At 35.3% G+C, this 24,015-nt stretch overlaps 1 protein-coding gene across 1 annotated transcript in view; it reads left to right on the forward strand.

The window, feature by feature from the left end:
• LOC142337462 (stomatin-like protein 3) overlaps positions 1-23,330 on the forward strand; it is a 38,447-nt gene extending 15,117 nt beyond the window's left edge. The window contains exons 2-9 of the mRNA XM_075386697.1: positions 10,373-10,546; positions 14,477-14,620; positions 14,984-15,132; positions 16,834-16,938; positions 17,354-17,506; positions 18,041-18,244; positions 18,721-18,855; positions 22,513-23,330. Of these exons, the coding sequence (XP_075242812.1) occupies positions 10,373-10,546; positions 14,477-14,620; positions 14,984-15,132; positions 16,834-16,938; positions 17,354-17,506; positions 18,041-18,244; positions 18,721-18,855; positions 22,513-22,722 (1,274 nt within the window). The 3' untranslated portion in view covers positions 22,723-23,330. The remainder of the gene's footprint in view (positions 1-10,372; positions 10,547-14,476; positions 14,621-14,983; positions 15,133-16,833; positions 16,939-17,353; positions 17,507-18,040; positions 18,245-18,720; positions 18,856-22,512) is intronic.
• The last annotated feature ends 685 nt before the right edge of the window (positions 23,331-24,015 follow it).

A 24,015-nucleotide genomic window follows, 5' to 3' on the forward strand; every position in this document is an offset into this window, starting at 1 on the left:
GTGAAGTTCCATTAACAGACACCATTGAAGTCGGGCGATATGCAACAAAATCTGATTTATATTTCGTTTTATCGATTATTTCAGGTCTATCCAATTGGTAGTTTTCTGATGTAGTAATTTGTACAAAATTTTCAGCCATTTATATTGACAAAATCATTGTTTATAAGTTCGAACAAAACCACCTCCCGTTAGTTTCCTGAGTTTAGTATAATTTTCATTAGTGAGCTTAGTCTTTTTTATTGGTTTCGGTTGGATTATAGATTTTGTTTTTGACTTTGGATTTGGATTTAGAGTCATTTATATATTAAGAATTCTTTTTCATATGAAGAGTAAATTCTATTGATTCTCCATGCATTTCATTTCGATTTCCATTGTTGTCTTCAAACCAAAATCCTATATTGTCTATCTTATCTTTATATATATGTTTATAAAGAACAAGATTAGGTTCACGAACAATTTTTGCACCAGGAACTTCATTTAAAATAATTGTGAATAAAATATTTGAGGGTTGACCATTTTGTAGAGATCCCACTATACAATCACAACACAAATGAATACGATGTATATCGATAATATTAACTTTATTCTTAGAATAATTAAATGTATTTGATATGATTTTTGATTCAAATCCTAGAAGATTTCGAAGAGTGTTAGGCTGTGTAAAATCAATTTTCTAATTATCACTAAGATGAATAATAGAATGAAGTGTGGCAGTGTTAGCTTCAATAATTATGGGGCTTTCTTCAAATTCAAGTTTGAGAGAAAGTTGTCTACTAACTTCATCATTAATCTGTTCAATCTCATAAGCTCCATAGGGAAAAATTATCTCTCTCCATTCGACTCCATCATGATAAACAATTTTATTATTTTTAGAATTTATGTTGAATATAGAATTATAAGTATTAAAAGAAGTAACTCCCATAATATAATCACCATCTGAAACGTCAATACTATCTTGAAAAGTTAATTTAAAATAATCAGTCTTGAAACTAACTTCATTAGGAATTTGTGGTAAAGGGCGAGTATTTTTTTCAATAGAATCTAAAACTGGTAGAAGTTCATTCATTTATTCAATGAAAATATTCTTTCCATTCTCATATTCATTTTTTGAAAGTTCATCCATTTTTAACAATTCGTGCAAAATTGCTGAAGCTTCTCTGTATGCGTTTTTATTACCTGCAAAATATTCACCAACAAGAACTTCTAATCTTTCAACGAGAGTGTCGGGGTTTGATGATAAGAAAACAAAATTTTCAACACCTCTACCTTCAAGTGCCCTTTCTTGACGTAGAAGTTCTAAATCACCAAAATTTTCTGCATTCCCATCGAAATCTGAATCAGAATCATTAATTACATCGGGATTTTCTCGTAAAAATTTAATAGCTTCATATATTTTAGATTTCACATCTCTACCCAATCCACCTGCATATTCTACAAAATGTGGGAAAGCTTCTTTTTCTATACTTGATAAATTCCTTGTTAACTCCAGTGCAGCTAATTTATTTATTTTAGGTCTAAATAATTCGAAGAAATTTGGAGATTTTTCATATTCTTTATTATCAAATTTTAATTTTTTGTCAACGATTTGAAAAGGTTTTTCATTAATAGAATAATTATTTAAATCATTTTTTATAAAATTAAACTTAGCATAGCTGCCATTGTTTGTTATACGATTAACTTTATGGGAAATACCACCATCAATGGCGTTTATCTGTGGTTCGTTATCTGGTATTGCTGGCATTTCTTCTGGTAATTCTGGAAGCATTTTAGTCATTATATTTGTTTGATCTCTAATTGCTTTTGTTTGGTCTTCAATAGCTAGTTTTTGTTCCTCTTGACCCTTCTTAATATCTTCAGTTGTTTTTTTCTGGAGATTTGTAATGGGAGCATATTGCTCAGCTAAATCATAATTTAGTGTTTGTTTCTGTATTTTCTTATTGAGATTCATTTTTTTGATATTTTTTTTCTGTTCGATAATTGTTTTGATTTTTTCTAACTCTTCATCATTCTTAGGAGAATGAAACGTCATTTATAATTTCAAAATAACGGATCAGAATTAGGAACAAAAATAGTATCTAATCCTACTCTATATCTTCCACAATATTTAGCTTTCGACATATCGATTGTCAATGGTTGAAATTTAGTTTGCCAACAGCTATTGCATAAGTATTTAAATTCATCAATAATCATATCCATACTGGCTTTATCTTGATATAGACTTTGAACATTCCTACTATTATTTGGTCTGAATAAGTGAAAAACATTACTGTTTTCTCTTATTGTTCTTTTTGGTAGTTCATAATAATCTTGACTAATAATGAAAACAGAAATATTTTTATTTCGTGATCTTTTGAATTGTGCTGCTACTCTTGAATCTTCCATTTCTTTTTGATTGAGATCGTCAAATATAATAGCAGTTGATTCGGCTTCGTATTCTTCTGGATATTTTAATTCATCAATGTTTTGATAGGGAAATATATGGATTTCAGAAGGTTCAAATTTTTCATCACTAATAATGTCATCAATAGATTTATTATTTTTCAAAACTTTGGGAATTGATTTTGGTGGTATTTTTTTTCGAAACATTCTATCAATTTTGAATATGTTTCTTGATAGATTGATGGAGAATAAATATATATTTCAGTATAATCATTAATTATTTCAGTTATTAATTTTGTTAGTAAACAGGTTTTTCCACAGCCTGATGGACCTGATATTACTACTCGCACTGGCGATTTTGGATATAATTTCACTTTCATTTATAATTGGATAATTTATTTAATTATAAATGATGTTTCAAACTGATAATGAATTTTATAATTTTAGATTGGCTCTGTATTTAATATCTGTATTATTAGTATTGTTATCAATTTCTAATATAATTATTTCAATTTTACTCTCAACTATTTTTAATTCAAATAATTGTGTATATATAAATGGTACCGAAGTGTCCTATCAATAGTATTGGAATCAGAAATCCTGTTATGTGTAGTGATGGTTATATGTATGAAGAGAAATGTTTAGCTGAATGGATTAATTCAAATTGTACTTCTCCTATAAATCGAAATTTTATTGATTATGTTAATATTTGTGAGATATCTGAAAAGTGTTTGAATGAATATTGCGATGAAGTAGAAGATCCATATGAGCGAACTAATTTTACATATTCAAAAGAAGAAACAATAATTAAATATTATTTAAATATGATTGAGAATGATGAAGAAATAGATATAATTTTTGATAAAGATTTAATGTTGAAATTAATTGATAGAAATTGTGCATGGTTCGAATTTGCAAGTGATGAATTAAAAGATAATAAGGAAATTGTTTTGAAAGCGGTTGAACATAGTGGTATGCTTATAGACTATGCTAGTAGTAGACTACAACAAGATGAGACAGTCGTTCTTGCAGCTGTGAAAACTACTCCTAGTATTATATTACATTTTAGTGATAAGATTTTGATAAATCATTTAATCTATGAAACTGCATGTTATTATAATAATGTAAATTTTAGAGATGATTTCCTTTTAAAAAATAAATTAAATCCTGACTCTATTAGAAATATGATTGAAGAATTAAACAGTATGAAAAAGTTATTTGAATAATTTGTTTCCTAAAGATTATATAATATCAAACCTTTTCAAGATTAAAGAATATCTATCAACTTTATTAATTGAATGTAATGACGAGAATCTTGATTATGAATAACGGGGTATCTATCATAGTATAGCAGAAATTATATGCTTGCCAAAGTGCGGATATACAGGCATTCGAACTATTTTTTATCATTATGTGAACATATATATTCAATTATTTTTATCAGCATATGAATATATTTAATCAATAATAATTCTAATTTTTACAATATGCGTAGCTGGCCCGCCGGCGAGGCAAGTAGTGTGTGTTTCTTCGCTTTGACTTCATGATGTGAGGACGGTGAGGTTGGAAAGATGGTGTGGGGAATTGATGAGTGAGTTATAGTGCGAGAGTGAGTGCGAAGCACGAACGGTGAGTCACTATGTGGCGAGCGGGCGCTAGAGCTAACGAGAGAATTCTCACTCCATCTTTACGGCCGATGCGTCTTTGCGTCGTGGAGTCAAACGGAGAAACACACACTACTGTTGAAGTTTTTTTTTTAAAGTCTGCAGCTGTTGTTAGTATTTTTCGTGTTCATCAATTTTCCTGATACCGTCTTTGATCGTGCTCTGACAATTATGTGACCAGGTTTTCGGAATTGAATAATTGCTGCATGCGATAATTTAATGCTACATGCGGTTTCTGCCTCGTCGTTTGTTTTAGTATATTGAGCTTTTTTATTATGCATGAATTGGAGCTAGTAATCCAGTGCGGCATTATCTGTCTCTGATGTTCTGTATGGCGTATGCTTTTCACTGACTGTGAAACCGTTCATACATTTTCTTTCATATTGTTCATATTAGAAGATACTGTTATAAAGCGATTTTCGAACAAAATTATTCATTCCATCGAGATTTTGTTTACATTTATCGAGAGTTCAACAGGCAAGTCTAATACTTTGTGATCCAACAAATAACAATTGTGGAAAAGTTTTGGTTCACTGATTCAAAGAAATTGTGCTTTAAGCAGAAAAATACATCTAGAGGCTTGCCCGAGCAAGTTGGATCACAAACTTGTTGAATAATTCAATTTTTGAAAAGATCAATTATCGAATTTTTTGATTCGACAAGACTTGATAACGTTTTTCAGTTGACATCTGCTGAATTTATGTCGGCGCAGAAGACTGTTGCTTTATTAATTGGAATACACTTCTGCAGCATTTGAAAAATTCACGTGTAACTATTTTCATTTCGGATTAGAGGGCTATTGAAAGCACAGATTACTATTTCTCTTACTATGGTTGAGATGAACAATAAAGGGACACATAACTCCGATAGGCTGATAATTTTGAAGAGATAACCAGGTGGAAGGTTGAACTTCTCAAATGATACAGGCCAGTCTTATTTTACTATTTGCAAAAGGAATTGTTTTCTATATGTAGATTTGAGTATTTCAACCCTAAAAATTAGTTTGAATATTTCAGCTCTTGCAGCGTAGTTGGGATTAACTGACATCAAAAGAAACAGGAACGTCAAATTGGACGATAATTGTTTTATAGGAGCGCAATTAGCTGGGAAATATCTACTGAAAAAATAGTGAGTTTCGATATGAGCTTGGCTAATTTCAGAAATTACTTCAGAGCATTTTCTTCAGAAAAAATAAAATACTTTACTTTGATTAATGCTTAGCGTTATTTGTTAAACGTAATTGTAAAATCGCCATTTCTAGATATCTTTGTTTATTACTGGTTCCGTTTGCCGATCTGACCTATTAAAATAAGATACAAAATATGAATACAGATTAGTGTTGGAAAGCAGAGAACGCACGTTGAAATCGAGAAGGCTGTTTCAAAAGTCACATGTGGATGAATTAAAATAAAACCTTAATTGTTCGACAGGCACTCGTATAAAAGCATCAACAATTTTGTAAAACCTCAGCGTCCTAGAGCCTCAGATGCAGATTATGGAGCTCCTAACAAACCAACCGTCAACCCACCTGCGAAAAGTTGCCATTCTTAACTTTCTTGCTTTGAGTCATCTTCATTTTTGTGGTATAATGGCGTCATAGTTAATGTGTATTTTTTGCTTTAGAGTTTTGATTAAACCACTATTTGAACAGCGCTCAGTAACACCGTGTTTGATACTCATTGAGATTACGTAATTAATGTAAATGTACGTAATTAATGTAATTAATGATAAGATAATCCGTGTTGCTGATTGTCTGATTGTATTGTTTATAAGAGTTAGCTCAACACTCAGGTGCTGCTGAATCTCTATATTGATTTCGGAGGTATGTGAGATTCTAAGATTTCGTTTAAAACACCTGGTATTGGCTTTGATTTGGATTGTTTCTTCTTTCATCCAGTCTGGGTCCCAGGCTTCAAAACATTTGACGTGCAGGCTATAAACAGGCCATGATGTCTTATTGATTGAGCTTCTTCGGGAATTTTGTCATCTCTTTTCATTTGTATTTATGGAAGTTGGAAAACACTATTTTCATGATTTTGGTTTTTGCTAATCTTATTATCAAACACTGTTTGCCGATATCAACCAAATGTTGTTAGTCGCTACATTGCGTCAATCAACGCTGCAAAAATTACCGTGTCTCCGGTGACATCCGATTCAGCATAGTATCTCCCGTGCTGATACAGAGCAGATAGAAGGCTAATATTTATCAGCAATTTTGGAGGAAGCTAGACGGTTTTCCTAATTCATCCTGAATAAATGTTCTATTCTATTTTTTCTCTTTATCTTGTGAGCGTTCTTTTTTGGACTTCTTGCTCTTTTTTATTTTTAATAGCCGGGAGGTGATATCTAAGGCTATTATTGGCCTTCTCTTGGTTTTCTACAATTCAAAGAATTTGAATTGTATTGGGGAGCTGTTTTTTAAGATCTGTTCACACGTTTTTATGATTTTTGAAGTCAAATTGGAGTAGTGATTTTGGTCACGTCGAAACAGGAAGTGGAGCGAAGAAGCGAGTGCCTTTTCGGCGTGAAATTTTTTCACTCTAATTTTAAAGTTGAGTGAGAAAACGGTGTTAGAACAAAAATTCGCTTTCTCGCTAGTGGTTTTTTTTTGTTCACATGCGGCTATTTCACTTTGATTTATACACTTCGATTTTTTGGATCGGATTTTCTTTCTAAATGGTTTTCCCAATCCATTCAAAGTTCATTCTAGGTCTAATTTTTTTGTTAGAACCCAATTTTCCTTTCTCGTTAGCGGTTTTTTTTCACATGCGGCATTTTGATATTGACTATCTGTTTTTTTTTTTGGTCTGATTGTTTTTGGAAATGGTTGTCCCAAATCATTCATAGTCCGTTCTAGGTCTGTTTTTTGTTTAGTCAATGAAAATTCTTAAAATTCTACGTCAATACTTGTCCTGCTATGTTTATTTCCACAGGATTTTTGTTACGACCATATTACGTCACAATTACCACTTCAAATCTGCTTTTTCTTCATGCGTTCATGCAACTTCAATTGAATTGCGTGCCTGACGTCATTTTCACTGTTAGTGAAGAGTGTTTTGTTGCTTTGCGTGTTGGTGACACGTGACTTACCTCACTCTCAAGAATGACTTCCTCGCTCTGAAATTGACTTTTCTTTACTTTTATTCATAGAGATATGGTTAAATGAGTGTGTGTCACTCTAACTGAGGGGAATTTGAAGGCAGCTAACAGAATCAGCAATAAGCTAAACATTCTTAAGATACAACAGCTCGGCATTTTAAAAAAGTTTCTTTTTTGGTTTGTTTCTTTTACCATTTTTTTGAGACTGCATATCTACAATGCTATTGCGGTTGTTTTCTGGCAATCTGACAGCTATGTTTGAAATGTGCCATATATTATATAGAAGTAGAGCTGGAAAGACTGACATTTACGGTCGTGAGTGTCCGATGTATCGGGAGTTGCCGATTTATTCCCGATATCAGCTCAGAGTCGGGAGCAAAAACATTGAGATTTTATACTAACAAGGAGGCTCGGCAATGTCTTGATCCCGCTCATCTGCATTTTTGACTTAACTGTCTACCAAACGAGGAAGAGATTTGGTTTCTAGAAACTGAAGCTGCGTGGTTGCAGGAAAGTTTTGGAAGCAGTTGAACACAAATTCTTTGTGATGGTCTTTCTTTTCTTCCATTGTTTTCCTTGAGAGTTCTTTATTATAAATATGCAAGATTTTTCTTCTAAAATAGACATTTTAAATTAGAAAGTAAACGAAATGTGTAGGTAACGTTCAGATTGATGTGAAAGGAAAACCTTTTTCTATAACATTTATCAGAGTATTATTTTGGCTTGTTTTATCCCCTTTTTTGACCTCGGTATATTCAACTAGCAGAGAATGAAATTCTTTTCCTTTTTCGTGAACTGCTCGGAAAAGCTGTTGTCGATTCACATCCGTCAGGTAACATTTCTGCCCAAAACTCTCGTTAGTATCATGCGAGTAAATATTTTCAGAACTGCGCTGGATCTCTGAAACATTAAACAGTTTTTGACCGTTTTTAATGAACTCTTAAGGCGTGTAGTGTGACGCATATTGTACGGATATTAATATTGATTGACCAATTTTATACTCTTCGATGTGCGTCAAACGCGATGCATAATTTTGCTAGCTATATGCGAGATGGTGTTGGTGTATGTATGTATATAGTCACACGATAAGCTTCTTTGCTTGCTTATCATACGCGCTTATTAGAGTAACTACTGTGTTATAAGACAGAGTTATTGTTGTATACGGTATATGCTTTATACCATCGCTTGCGTGGTATGTAGCACGTAACAGCTATAGATTATTTTTATCCCCCTTGAAGAAGTGTTTTCAGCAGCATACGCGGCCTTTTGTTCACGTTTCTATATCTTCTCATTATTTGTGCTTTCCCTGTTACTGTGGTATATTTTCATCTAATATTGTGTCGCTTTTTTGTTTATCACGTTTACAAATTGTTATTGCAGCTTTGCGCTGAAGTTGCGTCGAGTGTTTAAACTTGGGTAAGTTCAAAAGCAGAAATTGCTTACATTGGTCTTGTTAAGAATTTGTTGTTTTGTCTCAGATATGTGAGTGCCGATAGAATTGCAATAAATAGAGCTAATAAAGCGGAACATTTTCTGTGTTTGCGTTCCAATAAAACCGTTTTCTATGCTGGTTTCACGTGCTGGAGAAGGCTTGTAGGATGCTGTTTCTGGCGCAAAATCGGCAAGCATGATATTTCAAAAGCCCTTATTGGAAAGATTTGAAAAGGCTCTCAGTTGCAAAATTTTTGCTTATTTCTTATGTTTTGTTTGTTTCCCTTTTGCCCCCTTGCTAGGTCGTATGCGTTGTTACTACAAACTTAAGATAACCGTTGGTTATGTATTTGGAACATATTTCTCCATGGAAATCTATCAATGTGTAACAGGTCAATACAGACATTGTGAGCTGACCTCACTTTAATGCGCATATTTTTCAGAACTGATAGAACAAAAATATGCTGATAATCTCAATACAATGTGGACCAGAAATAAACTCGCTTAATAAGCTGATATTATGATTTTGTCCAAAAAAACTACTGTAATCTGAACTACTGCAATTTGGAGACAAAAACTATGGGTTTTAATAGGGATTTTAAATGGTGATTTTATTTCTTATCTTTCAAGTTGATGTGTCTTGATTTTGTTGAGCTGTCTTTTACGAGATTCGTCGCGTCCAGAAATTTATACAGTTGATCTCCGTTTGTTGAATTGTTTGTTGGAAGTTCTGTTGATTTTCATAATTTTTTGGTGTAACCTTGATTATGCGCTGTTAATAATGACGGTGTTTTCCAAATTTTTGCAAGTTTTGTTACAGGTACTTTTTAAAACACTCTTTATCAGGCACCAGCAAATAAGCAATTTGTCCCTCGAATTATGTCTATCAATTTAATGTTGCTCATGTTTTTCCGACTTACAATTGCTTTCAACAAACATTAGCTTCATCTTGTAGTGTGGTTCCGGCTGACTCTATTTTAAACGTGGCTCATTACTTAACCAAATGTTTGAAATGGATTCATTTTACCGTCTGTTCATGTGCTCAATATTTTTTCTCTCGATGAATGATTGAATTGATTTTCTCCCATATAAATGATAAAACGAAACAGGTTAATCATAATCATATGATATAAACTAACAGGAGTGGACGTTTGGTGATACGCGTATCTTTATGAAACGCGTCGAAAAAAGGAAGCATGTAACTTGAAAACAAGTTCTTTGTTTACACTGTTCTGCATTATCAAACTATTGAAAACGGTTGACAAAATTCTCAATTTTACGCAAAATTATTTTTCAGCAGTTGTCGAGATCTTTTTTTGCAACAGAAAGTTTAATAGAACTCGACCTCTATGTTCAAGTGACATTGTTAATAGTTTAATCTTCGATGATTTTGGAATAACAAGCTTTAAAGTCTTGAAACGTGTCCTGTAGCTATGATTACAATCCGCATTAAACATCTCTGATATCTTGATAATTTTTTCTGTAAGGTTTTTGGGGCTGTAAGCATTCTTTTATTTGTTGTTAGTGCAGCCGTCGAAATTGAATTGTTATGAAGTTTTTCTGCCGGTTTTTTAAAACAATTTGTGAATATTCTTTAATTTCTCACTATGAAAATTGGCTGCAAAAGTATTGGATTCATTTAAGGCCTCTTTTGAAAGTTGCACATTCTGTATATGCAAATTGCCAATTTTAACTTTTTTTATTTCACTTAAATTTGTTTGCGAAATTTGAGTAACCGTTGTAATGAACCGGTCTAAAATCCTCAATCCATTTTTTTCAATTTCAAGTTTTTATTTCAGAAACAGTAATCAACGTGGCGACTGTTGAATCGACAGCCGATATTGCGCCGAGTGACCCTGTGGCTGGGGCGGGTGACGCTGCGGAAAGTTCTAGAAACTCAACACCACTGACGAGGAGCCACGTGGAGGTGTCAGCAACCAGTAATGCAGGCGGATATCCTATGACGCAACAAGGTAAATTTAGCCACATCAGATTAATGTGGAATTCGCAGTTAAAAGATGAAAATTTTATTTCTGAGTTATGGTTTTTCTTTGAACGAAGTGCACAAAATTCAGTATTAATCTGGGCATTTTTATCGCAGGGAGGTTACGCTGTAACTTTTCGTGATTTCTCTCAACTACCTCATGAGCTTATATCAAGTGCAATCTTTAGAATGCAAATGAAGTATTGTATATTCTTTGGCAATTGTATGCTGTTGTATTTATGGTTGTCTTTTCGTTTGCTTCTGTAACTTGTACAGAATATTTTAAATTTTTATTAGTCGAGGATTTAGGAGAAACAGAAGTTTTTATTATAGCTGCGAAGCTGTAAGCTGAGCGGAGCAATATTGCGGTGCTCTTGGTTTTTTACAATTCAAAGAATTTGAATTATATTGGGGCGCTGTCTTTTTTACGACTCGAAGAGGAGTATTGGAGAAGTCCTTTTTATAAAATCAATTTTATTGGAGTGAATTTTGAAGCGGGAAATGGAACACGTGAAAAAATTTGAAGTGATTTTGGCGCTGAACAAAAGTGAAGAGTGGAGCGAACAGAGAGTGGTTTTTGTTCATACCGCTGTTTTTGAGAGCGAGAAATTGATGTGTGAAAATTTTTTTTCTAAGCGAGCGAAAATTTTGTTCACGTGCGGCTTTTAAAAGCAGTTTTTTTGCAACATTTGATGGTTATGAGGTTTGAGTATGATATTGTATTAGTTTTAGGCTTGTTTTGATAGGAATTGAAGGTTTCAAGTAGTTAATTTGAGTATAATGCTAATTTGTAGGTTTTGATCAGTTTTGCTGATTTTTAGACGAAATTCAATGATTTTTTTGCCTGTTTTTTTTGTTTTAATGCTTTAAGTGGGATTTGAATAGAAGCTTGTTACTTAAGGAATATTCAGATACCAATTGACTAAAGTTTTTTTGGTATAGATCATTTTTTTCTTAGGAAAATCGACAGAAAAATTAAGAAACCATCTCATTTATGTTTTTGCAGTTTTTCTTTTAAAATCTTAGACAAGTTTCTTAGCCTATTAGCACTTGCCCGTTGTTTTGCGAGCTTTTCATTGCTCTAATTGCAAAGGAACTTTAATCGGCTTTATGTTTCCTTGTGCTATTAAAAAAAGTCATTAAGTTTTTCTATTTTTTTGTTCAATTTGGCTTTGAATGCCGTTTCTATTCTTCCTTAAATTTTTTATGGCATTTGTGGAGGTTCAGGGTTCACAATAGTTGTTCTAGTTGTTTAGTCATAAGTATGGGCAATTTTTTCCTTCGAGTCATTTCCGGAATTCTTCCGGCTATGTTTTTTATGATCTGTTCACACATTTTCATGATTTTTGAAGTCAAATTGGAGTAGTGATTTTGGTCACGCCGAAACAGGAAGTGGAGCGAAAAAGCGAGTGGTTTTGCTGCGTGAAATTTCGCTCTAATTTTAAAGTAGAGTGAGAAAAAGGTGTTTGAACAAAAATTCGCTTTCTCGCTACTAGTTTTTTGTTCACATGCGGCGATTTCACTTTGATTTTTTACTGTTTTTTCAATTGTTTGGATCGGATTTTTTTCTAACTGGTTTTCCCAATCCATTCATAGTTCATAGTAGGCCTAGTTTTTTGTTTCAACAAATTTTTCATTTCTCGCTAGTGGTTTTTTGTTCACATGCGGCATTTTGACATCGATTCTTTTTTTTTATTTGATTTTTTGAGAAATGGTTTTCCCAATTCACTCATAGCCGTTCTAGGTCTAGTTTGTTTTTGGTCAATGAAAATTCTTTGAATTGTGCGTCAGAACTTGTCCTGCTATGTTTTTTTGTTTCGTCGTCTGATGCTGTTTATTGTTTTACATTTGTTCACACAGCAAAGCTGAAAAAGAAATTTTCTGAATGACTTCTTCCTCTAACTAGCAGTGTTTGCGCGCCTGACGTAATTTCTCATTCTCTTTCTAGCAATGGTTTTAAGTTCATTTGAGTTATTAGATTTTGATCATAGGTAACTTACCTCACTCAATAAAATGACATTTGCACTTTAAAACTGTTTTATATGAAGTTTAAAACGTTTAAACGCACGAAAAGTGCGACGAAATTGCACAAATCGTTGTACTTTGTTACATAAATTTTGGGAACGTTCCCAAAATTTATGTAACAAAGTACAACGATTTGTGCAATTTCGTTGCATTTTTCGTGCGTTTCAGGCCCTGAAACGCACGAAAAATCCAACGAAATTGCACAAATCGTTGTACTTTGTTACATAAATTTTGGGAACGTTCCCGAAATTTATGTAACAAAGTACAACGATTTGTGCAATTTCGTCGCATTTTTCGTGCGTTTCAGGGCCTGAAAGGCACGAAAAATGCAACGAAATTGCACAAATCGTTGTACTTTGTTACATAAATTTTGGGAACGTTCCCAAAAGTTATGTAACAAAGTACAACGATTTGTGCAATTTCGTTGCATTTTTCGTGCGTTTCAGGGCCTGAAACGCACGAAAAATGCAACGAAATTGCACAAATCGTTGTACTTTGTTACATAAATTTTGGGAACGTTCCCGAAATTTATGTAACAAAGTACAACGATTTGTGCAATTTCGTTGCATTTTTCGTGCGTTTCAGGGCCTGAAACGCACGAAAAATGCAACGAAATTGCACAAATCGTTGTACTTTGTTACATAAATTTTGGGAACGTTTTAAGTTTTAAACTTCATATAAAACAGTTTTAACGTTTAAACTTAAAGTTTAAAACTTTAAGTTTTATTTGAATTAGTTTAAGGTGAAAGGAACTCATATGTGCAGTGACGGTCCTTAATAAAAGGCTTCTGCGGAATGAATTTTATCAAGCTTAATAATTTATCGCTGAATGTTTTGGACCTAGCTTTTTGAGCGGCGTCGATTTTCAATTTAGTTCTGTATCTGGTTCTATCTCTATTATACGGCACACAAGTCTATTCCTTCGCAGCTATTCCGGCAATCTGTCGGCTATGTTTTAAATGCTATTTTGAGACATCTTGTTCGGCGGTGTCAATGAATAGTATTATCATTTTAATTGCTCTCAAACGAAGTTTGTAGCAATTATATTAGTCCTATAGCCTTTTTATGAGATTTTTCGCTTGACCAATTTTCCGTCTGACCCTTTCAACTGTTCGTCATCAAAAACGGGATGACCAGGTAAAGCCCGGGGGACATTAAGTGGCTGAGCAGCTCTCTTTGAGCCTTAGGCTTAACTGGTCTCTAAGTATGTGATTCACCGAATCTTCTGAGGAGACAATTTCATGGTGTGAAGGGCGGTTCGTAATCTTAAAAATTGACCCCCTTCTCAGTCCCCCTGTCACCCTCCCCTCGCGCAACACTCCCCCTTACACCTTCCTCCACCTGGCGATTAGACCCTCTCTCCTCCAGCTCGTTCCTTGGTTTGCATGTGCCTTTTCTTGATTTTGTGTTATGAATCAATATTTATGCTTTGCAACAATTACGACTATTTTGCTCTTTGGGTTTTACTAGTCTAAGTGTACAATCTTTGAAACTGCTGAGAAGACGTAAATTATTGGTGTGATGGTGAATACGGCAGTTTTTCGCGGTTTAGACTCCACCCCCAATCGTCCACCCTCTCTAATTCCGCATCCGCTATGATCGATGACTTTTGGTTCACAAAAGGGGAGAAACTGTTAAAGCCCGAGGGAATTGCGTTCGTGTAAAACTCTCTTAGAGCTTAAGTAGGGTTGTAGTGTGCTTCACTAAAGCTGCTGATGAGGCCAAGTTCATTATCTGAAAGGTTTTAATCCCCTCACCACTTTTCGTCCTCCCTATCTAATGAGGATGTCTGTGAGCTTAAGCTAGCCAGCTACTACCAAAGTTAACCACTCGACAGTCGTTTGAGATTAATTGGTCCCATGCTAGTCGGTAATGTTTTGATTGTTGCCGATAGGTCCCTCTGGTTACCCGCATGGAGGAGGAGGAGGAGCTAGTCAGTCCCCATACTCGCTACAGCAACAGGCAGCTTATGGAGCAGGGGGAGGGTATGGTTACGGACAACAGCCACCCGCACCTTACGGTGGAGCACCTAACCCAGGTTAGTTATAAGTAATAAATCAAAATAATTCAAAATGCTCAGATGTGGTGAAGATTGTGACGTATGCTGTTTTATATTTACTCAAGGCATAGCGCTGATTGTTAAAGCTGTGGGAATTGTTTTGAGAGTAAAGGTTGAATTTCTCGAAATCGGAATATTGTGAAAAGATCAATTTTCAAAAACTGGAGTCTTTGGTTTTTAGTGGTTTTATTCAATGAGTGAATAATAATAGCGACAGCAAACAGAGTTGCTTTTGACAGATGGTGATCAAAAATTTTCTCAAATTGAGGACACAGTTTTTTTTACTAGTTGAGCGCCGCTTCCCAGAAATTGGAAAAATAAAATAGTTTGTCTGTATTTCAGCAATAATGCAAGTAGAAGGAGGTGATGATCTTCAGAAGCCAGGGACCAGTACTTCAAATAACGGGGCTGGATATGGAGCCGGACCATCTGGTTACGGGGGTGGACCTGCACGGGCACCATCCAAATTGAGCGAAAAACCAGATGCTGAGGTAAAGATATCAAGAAAGAAAAACTTTTAATGACCACCATTTTGGTTAATATTGACTTCTGTAGATAGTTTGGTGCAATACTGTGGATAGCATGTATTTCAAAAATTTTGCACCAATAATTCTAATAATGAAAACTTTTTTTTCGCTAAATGCTTCACAAACGAACAACAAAATTAAATAATTACTGCCAAAATGTGTATAAGGAGCATCAAACCTGGTTGCCCGCCTGTATAAAAGCGCAACTGAGAAAATTTAAAAATCTGCGTTAACTATGAGGTATCGATAACATTGAATTAGTTAATATTTTTATATTCCCTTATTTTCTTTGGCATACTTGCATGCTTATTATACCATGCTTCTTAAGAAAGAGAAGTGGTGGGATAAGAAAACTCAAAAATTTTTATATCATTTCCAAAAAAAGTTGAGATAGTTGCTCGCAGTCAATAAGTTAGTTATCTATCAATTTATGTAAATAAAAAACTAGCATTTTATTGTCCCCAATTTTTTTTAGTTCGTAGTTCGTTTGCGTAATTTGATTTTGGTCAGATGTCATTTAACCGGACTCAACAAATTGACTTTCGTGCTTTAGAACTAGTTTAATTGAAACTAATACAAATTCAGAGAAATTTTGCGTAATTACGGTCCGTAATAAATTAAAAGAATTTTATCGCAAAGAAGTTTTACAAGAAAAATTTTTGACCGCTACGTTTTTCCATAATATTGTGAAAGGCGTCGATAACTTCATCAACTCGTTTCTATCTGTTTCTAATTACACGGCACACAAGTTTCGCAGCTATATGGGAAAGGCTATCAAATATTTTGGATCATTTCCGTTTGTTGGATCATTTCCGTTTGTTGGATCATTTCCGTTTGTGCCCCCCCCCCCCTCAGTACGTTTTGCACCCTCACAATCAGAGCACGTGCCGTTACATAATAAATCATTATGTAAAAACATGGCACGTGCGTCTGAGGGGTGCAAATAATATGCACCCACTAAGCGGGGGGAGGCACAAACGGAAAAGATCCAATATTTTCATCTATCTGTCAAGTAGCAGTAAAAATTATAAAATCGATTTTGAATCTAAGGAATAGTTTGTTCCCGTATTAAAGTCCTACAAATGAGTTAATCAGTTTCTGCGTTTTATTTGGAATGCCATCTGACATCCATTGCCCCGGAAATCGTTTGTAGCTATTGTTATTAGTTCAACTTTTGGAAAGTAAAACCCTTCGTAATTTTTCATTTTCTCTGTATGTGATTCTGCCAAAATAAAATCTAATTAATAGCTGCTCATTCCAAACCCCATTTCTAACTTTTTTTTACGAGATTTAAGGCTATATCACCAAGAAAGTTGACTGCAATTCAATATTTAACATTTAGTAAAACTGTTCTTTTAATAAGAGAGTAATATTGGTTCAGCACATGAACTCAAAATTATAACTAAATGTAGTAAGATCATGCCTAACTTAAGGCGCGAAGTGCTTTCTGAAATGGTTTTCGGAGTGAGTCATTGATTTAATTCTATATTTTTTAATGTATGTAATACAAACACGTGAGTATTTGAAGTTAATATTTACTATTTTTGGTTCTATTCGTTATGATAATTGCCAAATACATTTTGTAGGCATGTTATGTCTGATAGTGAAAAAGGAAGTAGATTCGGTGATAGATTTGTTACAATGACGATAGGTTGTTTATTTCAGGTTGCAGAGGAGGCTGAGCCGGAGGTAGGAGACATGATCTTGGTGGGACTGTCTTACATCATTCTCGTGTTGCTATTCCCACTCGCTATATTCCAAGCCATAAAGGTCAGTCAGTCTAAACATGCAAATCAAACTTTTCTAAAAACATGAAAAAATCAACGCTTGATTTAATCCAAATATGTTAAGATGCAACATTAACATTTGTAGTGTAATTACATCTAAGTATATAATGAACTTATAATAACAATAAGGTTTAAAATGATAATTCATGTAACAGGACAAGGAAAGCATCAATTTAAAAGAAAAATATCAATTTAAAAGGAAAAATATCAAATATAAAAGAAAAATATCAATATCAAAATATCAATTTAAAAGAAAAAAATAAAATTTCAATCAAGGTTTTTTCTAGTTTCCGTGAATTTAGCCCCTTACAGAATTCGAGTAAAGTAGGCAATTATTGGTAGTTTAATCTGAAGATATAAAAATTACTCGAATAGAAATGGTAGTTTGTTTTGGGCAGGTTTTGAACACATACGAGAAGGCAGTTATCTTCCGTCTGGGAAAAGTGAAGTCTAGGGAGACACCCAGTGGGGTGGTGTTCCAACTGCCTTGCACTGACGACCTCACACGGGTGGATGTCAGAACCAGGAGCATCAATGTACCCCCACAAGAAGTTAGTCAACTATAATCATTACAGTTGCCTCACCGTTCGCTTGAATTAGAAAAAGCACCTTTTACTGTTTAACCGTATGAGGTGTTGTAGTTGTCTAAATTTGATCTACGTATATTTGCAGACTTAATCAGCCTTCAAATTTGACAAGATAAAATTTGACGAAAATTAAATATCTGTTTAGGTTACATGACAATTTATCCAATGCCATTGTACCCAATCGACTTTGATATTTTTGTTCAATAATCCAACTACAAATTAGCATTCGCTAATACATGTATGGTTTAACATACTAAAGCGGATAATTTAATCCCGTATTCGGTTGTGATAGTTTCATATCAAGTCCCAGTGGCCTCTGAGGCATGGCCATGGCCATTAAGTATATTAAAACATACGGGTAATAACGACTGCTTATTTATAGTCGGATTATTGAACACAAATATCAAAGTGCATTTGGTATAATGGAATTGGTTAAATTGTCCTGACACTATCTGTTGGGGCTTGGTCGCGTTTTATTTGAGCTTTATTTGACTTCAGATCCTGACTCGTGACAGTGTGACATGTCGAGTGGATGGAATCGTGTTCTACGAGGTCATTGACCCCATCAAGTCTGTCACGAAAGTGGAGGACGTGGCCCAGTCTGTCGCCCTCTCTGCTCAGACAGCTCTGAGGACTGTCCTGGGCTACAGAACCCTCCCGGAGATACTGGCTGCCAAAATGGCCATCACCCACGACATCCTCGTTAGTGCGATATAACTATTAAATGCCAGTTGCCCAATGCCTTTTCAGTTTGTTGCAGGTTTCATTTTTTGTATCGGTTGCATTTTACTTTGTTTCAATTTCAATCCATTTTCTGTATGTTTTCGCCTTTTATTGTGAATTTGGTGCTTATCTGCCCAATATCAATAATTTTTACATTCAATTTATTGGAACCATGCTTTTTGACAGCAATATTGATGATCATATATTTGGGTATTTGAAGTAATTCTCGAGATGGAGTTTTAAGTAATGACATATTTGATTAACAGCAATAATAGTTTAATCAAATTAAGATAGAAGTCGACAAGGATTCAACATAGATTCTCTAAAATCCGCTCACAAAATGCCTCTATGCATATGAGTCGCGTTGGTATAGGGTAGTCTTAAAACCCGTCAATGTGCGTACTTGAAATCTTGATCGATTTCTGTGACAGGTAGAGTATGTGTCGTGGTTTCAGGAGATAGTGGAAGAGAGAGCCCACTCGTGGGGAGTGAGGGTTCTCAGGGTGGACCTGAAAGACATGCTACTGGCTCCTCAACTGCAGAGGGCACTCGTCGCAGAAGCCGAGACTGCTAGATCTGCTAAAGCACAGGTCAGTTCAACAGTGCTACTGAGCCAAATAGATTGTAAAATGAGTGCCAATACATAGCGAATTGTAATGGGCTAATGCAGCATGTGCGTTTGGCGTTACTAATATGCATCCACTGAGATCTGGGTCGCAAACAGAAAAGATCAGGGATTAATTTTGCAGTTCTGACAATGAAATGTTCCTTCGAAACTGCTTCATATTGTTTCTCACTTTGAAATTTGACTTTTGAATGCTATTTGCCTATTTTTCTACAATAAACTGAATAAACATGCTATTTTGATCGAAATTAGTGTTTAATTTCCTCGAAGAGAAGCAATTGTTGTAAACGTCTGTCCTTTTAGGACTCGAAGAGGAGTGTTGGTATTCTACAGGTTTTTACGACTCGAAGAGGAGTATTGAGATTCTACGGGTTTTTAGCTGACGCAAGTTTGTTCGTGACTCGAACTTTTGACTTTTGTTTTCAATCCCATATAAGTCCCTCCTACCTATCTGACCTACACCCCATCCCACCCCACCTCACCTACTCTACCCACATTTGCACCAATCCTTTATCCACCTCCCGCCTACAACATGTACCTCTCCCCCATACATCCTCCAGCACCCACTTCCTCCCCCACCCCACCTACCTACACCCCTCCCCACCAACCCACATTCCTGACTAAAAATTAGTTGTTTCCTACTAAATATTGCAATGCAATCTTTGTATTTCTTTTTAATAGCCGCCCTCATCTTCTCAGCCGGCTATTATAGCGCTCCTATTTTTTTTTAATAGCCGCACAGCGATAGCTGGGGCTATTATTGGCCTTCTCTTGGTTTTTTTTTTATTTCTTCGTCATGATTTTTGTTACGACCATATGACGTCACAGCCACTTTTTGTTCATTCTTTCATGCAATTTCAACTGAATTGCATGTGTGACGTCATTTTTCGCTCTTAGTGGAGCGAGTTTTTTTGTTCATGCGCGTGATTAAGTTTTTGGTCACACTTGACTTACCTCACTCTCAAAAATGACTTCCTCACTTTGAAATTGACTTTTTTTACTTTAATTCAAAGAGATAAGGTCAAATGGGTGTGTGTCGCTCTAAATGAAGGTTATTTGAGAGCAGCTATTACAGACAGCAAAAACTTATACAGATTTTTAATCAAAATATAACATATCAGCCTTCAATGAAAAGACGAATTTTTTTGGTCTGTCTTTTTTACTGTTTTTTTTAGACTGCCGATCTACGAATCTATTGCGGCTATTTTCTGGCAATCTGCCAGCTATGTTTTACTTCGTCGAATACAAAAATGTTTCGCTTTACCTCATTTTGCCGCCTTTTCAACATTTTGCGTGAAATCTTTTTGACTTCTCTAGGCTAGTTTCTCTCTTCTCTCATTCTGCTAAAAGTGATTTTGAGCATCAGTTGCTCAGCAAAGCAATTCAAAATGAACAGAGTTAGTACAAAAATGTATGTCAGAAATAGAAACGGGATAAACCCATAAAGCCCAATTTTAGATGCCCGCTATTTGAACGTCGTTCCTATAAGTTTTATTTACCATCTCTAATGCTTTTTGTTATTGATGGTAGCCCCTGTAGCCTCTCTCTAAAACAGAAGTATGTTCAACCACGAAATGCCATCAAAATGAATCGGACTTAAAAAAATGTTTTTGTACAAAAATCTTCTGTTATTTCTGTCTTTTTTTTCAATATCTTCTGTTATTTCAATCCCAATCATACTTATTGGAATCAACGGCGGCTATTTTCCGGCAATCTGCCGGGTATGTTTATATTTCTGAAATAGGTAGGGTTAATTGAAAGAGTTTTTATTGCACGACCTCTTCGGTTCTTTAGTTTGTAATGTATAGTAATTAGGAACTGCTGGTTATATTCAAGGTGAAAAGCTCATTGTGAGAAATTTTGATCCCGTATAAGTCCCCCTACCTGTTTTCAAACCCCTCTGCCTACCCCCCCCACACACACAGCGCCTATCTACCGCCTAGCTACCCCCCTACACCTATGCCTACCGTATCCCCTCCATCCCCCCCAATTACTCCCTACCCCCGTACTACTATCTCCCCCCAACCACCCCCACCTTTCTAACTGCCCACACCTACCCACTGGGTACCTACCTACCGACGCCCCCCCCACCGTCTTACTGTCCCCTCCACCTATTCCCCCTCTCCCCCCCCCCCCCCCCAAAAAAAAAAAACCATCCTACCTACGCCCCCACCTAACCACATTCCTAATCAAAATTGTGTTTCTTGCAATGTTGCTGTATTTATTTTCGATATTGTGTAAATAGGCAGGGTGAGTAAAGAGTTTTCATTGCACGACTTTTCGAGTCGTTTCCGATATTCTACCGGCTGTGTTTTTTTAGCTGAAGTCATGACTTGAACTTAACTTGTTTTCTAACATCGACTTCTGTTTTCGAACAATGGTCTTTAAAAGTAGCTTAATTTGTAAAGTAGCTTAGTTTGTAATGTATAGTAAGCCTATCAAGCCTATCTAAGTTACCCCCTCCCCCAAACTACCCCTCCCTCCAAACTTACCCCAACACACCCACTCCCACCCCCCCCCCCCCCCATTTACCCCCTTCTCCAAAGACCTACCCACATTTTTCACTAAAAATTTTGTTTCTCACTGTTTTTTATTTTTGTTTTTCATATTTCTGAAATAGGTAGGGTTAGATAAGAGTTTTTGTTGCACGACTCCGGTATTCTACCGGCCATGCTTATTAATGCAGAATTTTTGCTTGACCGTTTTTTTTACTTTTCGATTGAATTTTACGCCCTTGCGTTTTGCGTGATCTAAAGTTCTCTCTTATTCACCATTTTGAGCAGCTGAACTCAGTTGGCTGCAATTTAATACTAAAAGTAAAATGATAAGTGAGCCGAAACTGGTGCCATTTTTTCACTTTAAATCATAATAGTGATATATATATATTAACTTCTAATGAGGTTATTTGAAGCCCCCTAGTGTTTCTCTTAATCCCATGCAAGCTACTCTCCCACCCCCCCCCCCCCCGACTGTAGCAGGTTGCAATTGATTTGAGCTCCCACTAGTCGTTCGAGAACACTTCTTCCGACGTTAGTCGGTTATGTTTGTCTTTTTGCGATGTGTTCGTTGACTGAATTGATTTGTTTGTGATTTTTTAAGCATTTTCCTCATGTGCAGGCTACCATTATGCGGGTGAACTAAATCGCGCTTATTCAGAAATTTATCAGCTGAACTTATGAGCTTAAAGAGGCGAAAATTTACTGTTGTGAAATACCATCAAAAATGGCCGGAAGATTTTCCTTTTCCATTTGAATGAACTAACTTAATGGTGATTAATAAACTAATCACCGCATACTTTTTCACGCCTTTAGTCGGGGTGACTTTTTTTACGACGTTAGTAAGTTTATGTTGTAATTTTGTCGCAAAGCAATGTTTGTAACTGCTTTAAATTTATTGTAATCTAATAGCTTATCCATCCGCAACTTCTGCCTTAACATGATTTTTTTTCTCACCGCAAAACAACATATTGGAAAAGCACATCAATTATCTGTTTAAGTTCAAAGCATAAAGCAAAAATCGACCCCTCTACCTCTTTTTAGGGCACTTCGACCGACGTCATAGGGTTGTCAGGACCATTTTGCATATTTTGGTCATATTAGACTCGACTGGTGATATGTTCCAGGTGATCAGAGCTGACGGAGAGCACAAGGCAGCTGAGATCCTCTCAAAAGCCTCAGCAATCCTCAACGATTCCAAAGTGGGAGTCCAGCTGAGGTACCTGCAGACCCTCAACCAGATCTCGGGTACTAACAACAAGACAGTAGTGCTGCCTCTACCACCTGTACTGGCTGAGCGCGCCATCGGAGGTCTGGTCAACTCATTGAGAAAATGATGTTTGAACACAGTTCTCAAGACGTTAATAATTAGCATTGAATTAAGGGTTTTGAACTCACTCATGAAACAGTTTTAATGATTTGTAACTATTCGTAGCTTTATGTAACTAATCCGTTCGTATTGGTTAACCGAGATAACTTTGCTGCATTTGTTTTCATTCAGTGACACCTGAATAAATTTTGGAGGACCTGTAACTGTTAAACAGGCAATTGTTGTGTAATAACATCACATAAATTAATTTCACGCATTTAAAAAAATCTGTTTTGTGCATATTGCTCGTGAAGTTAATTTTGAAAATAGTTTTTGTAAGATTGGGTTAAATTATTTAGTTAAATTGTTTTAAATTGGCATACCTTTTGAACCGCCGTCAATACATAAAGAGCAGTAAACAAAGATTTGATATATTTTTCTTAAACAGAAATGGATTCATTTTGTGTTCATTCATCTTACTTTGTATAACGCGAGCAGCATCGCAATCTTTTCCCGGAATGCCCCAAGCTATGTGTTGTTGCCTTTTAGTGTTAATGAACAATTTAATTTCTCTATCCACTAGTTAATGAAATCAATATTGCTATTCGATGTTCAACAATTCAATTTTCAGACTGGTTTCTTGTGAACGTGAATTTAAGTAGATCAGATTAAAAAAAAGGACAAAGGGGTCACATATGAAAGACAAAAATTAACAGACCAAAGTTGAGCTTCGTTCGAACAAGCTTTTTGTTTTGATTTTTGATTTATCATTTCATTTGGAACCTTATCCTTCTCTGACTTTTATTTAGGAGAGCTTAATTTACGTTGTTAATTGCTCTCAAACTTATTAGCCCTGCGGTCTTTTTATACGATTTTCCGCTTGACCAATTTTTTGTCTGAGGCTTTTAACTTTTCGTCCTCAGAAACGTGTAAATGATGCAAAGCCAACATAGTATAAAGAAGACCTCTCAGAGCTAGTCTCTATCCGTCAGCAAAAATAGACGAATATTAACTGGAATTTGGTTGTTGAGTTGAAATTCGTTTTTGATGAGATAATAATCATTTTGGATGTACTCAGAATTCGACTGAGAAAAGCTACATCTACTGCACAAGAAGATCTATCTGCTCTCTGTTACAACTTCTTACGATCTTGCGAAGTCTGCTTGGACTGAAGGAAAGTCTATTTCCTTTCTGATCGAACAAATTTTTTTTTAAAAAAACGACCATAATTTTTGAAAGTATGCTAATGAAAAACTGCATAATTTGAAGAAAATTAATGCAATGATGCCTTCCGATGCTCTTTTCAGTTTCTCAAAAAGTT

Source organism: Convolutriloba macropyga, chromosome 4 (assembly GCF_964194025.1).
Source record: "Convolutriloba macropyga chromosome 4, txConMacr16.3, whole genome shotgun sequence".
Classification (NCBI taxonomy): Eukaryota; Metazoa; Xenacoelomorpha; order Acoela; family Convolutidae; genus Convolutriloba; species Convolutriloba macropyga.